Source organism: Hyposmocoma kahamanoa, unplaced genomic scaffold, assembly GCF_003589595.1.
Source record: "Hyposmocoma kahamanoa isolate Upper Pololo Valley unplaced genomic scaffold, ASM358959v1 100375, whole genome shotgun sequence".
In the NCBI taxonomy this organism is placed as follows: domain Eukaryota; kingdom Metazoa; phylum Arthropoda; class Insecta; order Lepidoptera; family Cosmopterigidae; genus Hyposmocoma; species Hyposmocoma kahamanoa.
Window position 1 is genome coordinate 634 of NW_020653315.1, and position 6,169 is coordinate 6,802.

Below are 6,169 nucleotides of genomic sequence, written 5' to 3' on the forward strand. Positions count from 1 at the left end.
TACACATACATTTATACACATAAAAATATGTTTATAAATATGTAGTTTATAACTACATTAAAAAATCTTTTCTATCTACACAAAATATATATTATTATATTTATTCTTCTAATAATCTTGTTGACTATTTATATATCCGTGATATATCAACCTACCTACGATTCATCGATCTATCTACGATTTTTGTATCTTTGTATCATATATTTAAGCATCTATCTACAATATATCAATCTATATACGATTATCGATCTATCTACAATTTGTGTATCTTATCTACTATGATTTATCTATCTATCCATCTAAGTGTATACATGATATATCAGACTATGTGTGATTAATCAAACTATTTTCGAAATGTTTAAAATATTAAATTTTCCGGAGTTTATTTGGTTACATTAAGTAAAGACAAATCGAGAAACTTAAATTTTTAAGAGTTATGCTTGATGTGGTGTTGACTTCGTTGGTTGAAGTAGGCTGTAAGCTAACAGGTGTGGGTTGGGACAGAGGGATGGCGTGGTGGGGAGCGTCGCGCCGGCGGGCCGGAGACCTCGCCACTGCACTCACATCGCTCCAGTACGTATCTATTGGACACAGATAGCCTACTTGGAAGAACTCTTGTCTCCTATGTGGTGATCTTTAGTTCGATTCCTTCTAGAGTGCATGCACCACACTTTAAAGATGAAGGAAAACGTCATAATGAAATCTACAAAGGCTTAAAACTTAATGCATAGTAAATACCCCTGTGAATGTTGACGACACCATAATTATGAAATTTCATAAATACACACACATTTGGACATTCCTGTTCTGGCACCCTCACCACTACGCTAAGCACACTACGCAGTTCAATTCGGTCTGGCCTATGGAACGCAGTTGTCACCGTAATGATTTGGCAGAATAGTCTTCAAACAAATTAAATGACATTTCGTCTCTATTTCTATATATACTCGATGAGTGAGAGTAATTAGTTAGTTGTTTAGCACATTGACATTTCTTAACTAACTAGATAATGTCGTAAATTACGTTCTTATTATTGTAATAGCTTTGGTACTGAATGAGCGAGGGCGGGGTGACGTTGGACGAAGAGGAAGGGAAGACGAGGTCCGCAGATAATAATAATAACGCACTAGGGAAACCTTGTGTCGCGGGCGCCATGGACACACACATAGACAATCGCAAATTGCACCCAATTGCTCTCCCAACGCTCTCCCAATTGTTTCCGAGACCCCTACCGCCTTAGGACTTTTCAGCGCCCATTGTGGCCCCTTGGCTGTACGTTGAAATGTCATGGATATCCAAGAGCGTTCCGTTTTGATTGTCATCATCATCATCATCTTAGCCCGTTAACACCCACTGCTGGGTATAGGCCTCTTCTTTTGCACGCCAGCTCAATCGGTCCTGTGCGAGTCTCATCCACAATCTTCCGGTTTTGATTGTGATTTAAAAAAATATAATTTCGAATTACCATTTTATTAAAGCACACACTCAGCCCAGCGCTAGGGAAACCCTGTTACTCGTATATCGCGGGTGCCATGGACACACACAGACAACCACAAATTACACCCAAACTCACGAGAGAAAAAAAATTAGGCCATACAGTTATCTCTTACGGCCCAGGAATCGAACCCGGGACCCACGCTAACCGTTCGGCCACAGACGCATACATTCGCATAATAATGAAAGGCGCATAAGACAACGAGCGCTTTGTAACGCGAATGCGTGAGATTATGCAAATGTGTGCCTTCGTATAAGTCACGAGAAGTGCGCGCACACATACAAGCCACGCTGCTACGTTTGTGTGGAGTAACAATGTCTTATTACACTATGGTATCTATACCAACCTCAAAAGTAAAACCTCAAAAATCAGAATTAAGAAATTTAGCACTTACAATTTATTTTAAAAGATCACCTTTGCTAAATAATTGTTATTTGGATTTTTTTTAACTTCCATTTGAATTGACTCTTTCACGTGATTTATTCAACTTCGCATGCTACATATTATTATTTTGTGTTTTACTTTAGATTTACTTTCCTTTGAAATAGATAATTATTTATTGTGTTCTTATGTTATTCCTTATTTCTTATTACTTTTATTTTATTAGAATTATATTTGTTAGTAATTAGTTGCACGATTATTATAACTGGTTTAACCTTGACTTACTAATTGAGATATAGAATTTACTATTATTATTATTTCTTTAAGTTTATTTTTTATATTTTTCTAAAGAGCATAATTCGTTGGTTTTTGTTATTAAAATTATTTTGCAACGAACATTACAATTTTAACATTTTTTTTCTTGCAAGATAGCTAAATAAATACCTTTTGTTTATAGTTGGGAAATAATAAAAGACCACAACGTTTCTGCGTTTTCATACAAGTGCAGGTTTTTTTTTTGTTTATATTTAATCATAAATGTATGAATAATTTGATCTCTAGGTGTAGCATCAGACAACAACCAAGAAATGGCCTCGAATCCTCAATGGAACGCAGAGCAAACTGACGGACATGTCCCAGAAGCGACCTTCTTCGAGAGACTCGGCGCTACTACCGAGACTAAGTTGGAGGACTTCTTCCAATTTTTGGGCTTCCATATGGCATATCGACCTTGGATAGTGCTCTTCGGTGGTGAGTTTTTACTTTGGTTTCGTTAAAATTCTAATCACTCAATAAATGGAATAAGTAACATTTTCACGTATATTTTGAAGATTTCGTCTTGATACCTCATGACTTTTTCCAGCAATATTCCTTTGAATAATATGTTAAAATCCTAATTGAAAAATGTTAGTTCAAAAGTAAGGTTATTTTTCAAATATAGATTTGTTAATAGTCTATGGTTGCATACATAGGGCTGTACGGAAATAACTCATTCGGTAAATTCAATTAAAGTTTTTGTAATCAATTAGTGAATCGAAAATGTAATCACAATCGAACGAATATCTAAGTGTAAGACTTTGAAGGAGGATTTGAAATAGATTTCTGAAAATTAAAATTTGCTTTTATAGGTTATGTAAGAAAACATTTCTAATCTCATGTATGAAATATCATCACCGAGTGTTGAATCATACATTTTTTATAGTAATCAGCAGCAAAATCGCAAAACCCATTTTATTATATAAAACCCAGTTATTACAACAGATTCAATTAATGAAATCGATTTATTCGATTAATTTATCGCTTTGTAGTTGGCAGTACAGTTCGCCATCACTAAACTGTCTATGGTCGGGTCAATGATCTGTTTGTTTATTTTTTTGGTACAATGGATTGGAACAGACTATACCTTATTCGTGATTTTATTTTTATCTCTAAAGAGCCCGAGACGTTGGTTTCTTAAAAAAAAAAGAACAAATATATTCAGATCCGGAACATATTCCTTTGTGTGTAGCAACCGCGGAAACCTGAGAATGAATGGTGATTGTTTTATAAATTTATTCTTTTCCTTATAGGTCTATGCTTTGTGGTAGCACTTGGTCACGGCGTGAAATATATGCAAGTGACGACGAATCCAGTTGAGCTGTGGGCGTCACCAACTTCCCGATCGCGTATTGAGAGGGAGTACTTTGATTCCCACTTTGAACCGTTCTACAGAACTGAAATGGTCATCATCAGCGCCAAAGGACTACCAAAAATAGAGTACACTACAAAGGCTGGAGAGAATTTGGAGTTTGGGCCCGTATTCAACTCTAATTTCCTTTTTAAAGTTTTAGAATTGCAAGAGAGTATTAAAGGTAAAGTAAATTATAATAGTAAGCTATTATCATGTCAAAAAAAGAAAATTAAAAAGTAGAACAAGTTCTCAAATTTATTGAGATTTATTATGTAAAGAAATCCTTAATGGATTAGACTATTTTATCTCTTACCAGAGGGTAATGCATTATACAGGGTCATTTGTAAAATATTAACAAGCTCCTAAGATTATATGACAAATATCATGCGGTATCAATTATGCAAACGTTTATATGGCGAACGCCTATGGAGTGGAATTCCCTGCCTGCATACTTGTTCCCTGAACGTCATAACTTGGACCTTTTCAAGGCGAGAGTGAATAGGCATTATTTAGGTGTGCATGCCCCATCGTCGACCTCATCGTCACTTTCCATCAGGTGAGACGGAGGTCAAATGTGCACTAATATTTTGTAAAAAAAAAACTTTAACTTTAAAGATAGAAGGCTTGGCTAAAGTAACAAAATACAAATGAATTTCGAAAGTTCGCGGTATATTATACTAAACAAGAAGTGTAAAATATTTATAATCTCAGTACAAAGTACTAAAAAAACCGACCCGAAAAGTTAGTGGAATTTAATCGATTTGCCAGATTTTATTGAAATCCAGGTTGCCAGACGAGGTAGGCATTGTAGTGTAGTTGTGTGTGGATAGTGCTCTGTGTTATAGTAACGAAAAAATCTATATAACGATTCAAGTATGTGGTAAGTATTTATTAATCGGCTTGAAATCTTGGAACTAGAATGATAATGTTTTATTAGTTCTTCTTGTTTTTATGAACATGGCAGTCTGTAGCAGAATATCAGCGGCGTTGTGAAACACTCCACCATTGTGCTGAGCTGCAGACCTTTTTATCTCCCACTACTATTGTTGTTACTAAACACTGTGTAGAGCTTATATTTATTAATTAATGTGTTGAGATACATAAACGTATTTATTATTATTATTATTACCGGAAAGTGCGCGAAATTGGATTCATTCCCTAGTTTGCCACCCTTAGAGGTGGATATTTTCTTCAAATTTAAATGGAACTACTCCTGAGGTACCCTATTTCCAACAAAAATAAATATCATCAAACTCGGTTCACGAATACCTGGTACTGGTAATTCACAAATGAGTTATCGCGTAACATATATATAAAAAAAACAACAACACGCAGTCGTATTGAAAACATCGTCCTTTTTTTTAAAGTCGGTTAAAAAGAAATGCAAAGCTGTTTAGATGACACTGTAGGAATGTTCAATTAAAATTCATTTACAATTATGATATTTGGTGAAAACAGTAAACTGTTGTTGAAAAGATTACAAATCGAAGGTTTCTCAGTCGCTTACTGTACTTTTTGATTTGTTCGTTTGCAATAAATTGTATAGATGGCATTTCTTTATTTCTTTATTCTCGATACTAAGCAACGTTTTAGCACTGAGTTTTACTTTAAAATATTAGAAGTACAGACTCGGTTTCTTTGCGATTTTATTATGTATTATAATAATCAATGCGTTAGCAAGAACAGTAACCTTAACAAAAATGTAATAGCTTCTGTTGACCTTTTCAAATATTATTACAATTGCATTGCGTGTTTACATGGTACCATCTATTGCTCAGCGTAAAAAATCAAAATAAGCGTCGAAATAAACGGAGTTAAGAGTACAACATGTCTTTGTATGAGATTGGGTATCTGTATTATAACTTTTGTTACATGCTCTGGCAATCACTTTTATTCCATAACTTTTTACAAAACTTAATAAATTTAAGAAGTCTCAAACTTTTTGCTGTACTATCTGATAGTGTATTTAGTAATAAATTGTAGCAACGCCTCCCGCGTTCTGTTATTTATAAAAATAAAATTGTCGTTCTTTTGCTACCGCTCAGAGTTATCACCGTTTATTTAATTATTAAATTTTTGTACGGAAGTAAAATCTGAAGAATTATTAAAAGTTATGGAAGGTGTTGTTTATGATGTTTGTAATATAGACCTGCGAGATTATCTGCTGCTTCTGTGGCCGAATGGTTACCATGCTGGTCTGCCACGCAGAGGTCCCAGGTTTGATTCCCGGGCCGGGAGAAATATTTGTATGGTCTACATTTATTTCTCTCGTGAGTTTGGGTGTAATTTGTGATTGTCAATGTGTACGTCTATGGTAACCGCGACACAGGGTTTCCCTAGTGTGTGCGTTATTTGTTATTATTATTTTGCAAATAACCCAGTATATCATCGCAAATATGACTTCACATTGCTATAAACTAGTCTTTCTGAGCTCCGTACATTTATGTTGTAAATGTACCGTGTTTTTTTAAAACGCGAGTTTGAAAACGCGTATTGTTTTTCAGCGATCGGTAACGAATCGGGTATCCAAAACATCTGCTACGCGCCTCTGTCGTCACCATTCGACGGCCCTGTGACCACCGACAATTGCGTTATACAGTCGGTATGGGGCTGGTGGCAGAATG

General features: G+C 35.1%; 1 protein-coding gene across 1 annotated transcript in view; it reads left to right on the plus strand.

Annotated features, from left to right (window-relative positions):
• Positions 1 to 504: 504 nt before the first annotated feature.
• LOC113230053 (NPC intracellular cholesterol transporter 1) overlaps positions 505 to 6,169 on the plus strand; it is a gene marked incomplete at its 5' end in the record, with an annotated part of 19,695 nt that continues 14,030 nt past the window's right edge. Inside the window, 4 exons of the mRNA XM_026463783.1 lie at positions 505 to 573; positions 2,438 to 2,626; positions 3,445 to 3,726; positions 6,050 to 6,164. Of these exons, the coding sequence (XP_026319568.1) occupies positions 505 to 573; positions 2,438 to 2,626; positions 3,445 to 3,726; positions 6,050 to 6,164 (655 nt within the window). The remainder of the gene's footprint in view (positions 574 to 2,437; positions 2,627 to 3,444; positions 3,727 to 6,049; positions 6,165 to 6,169) is intronic.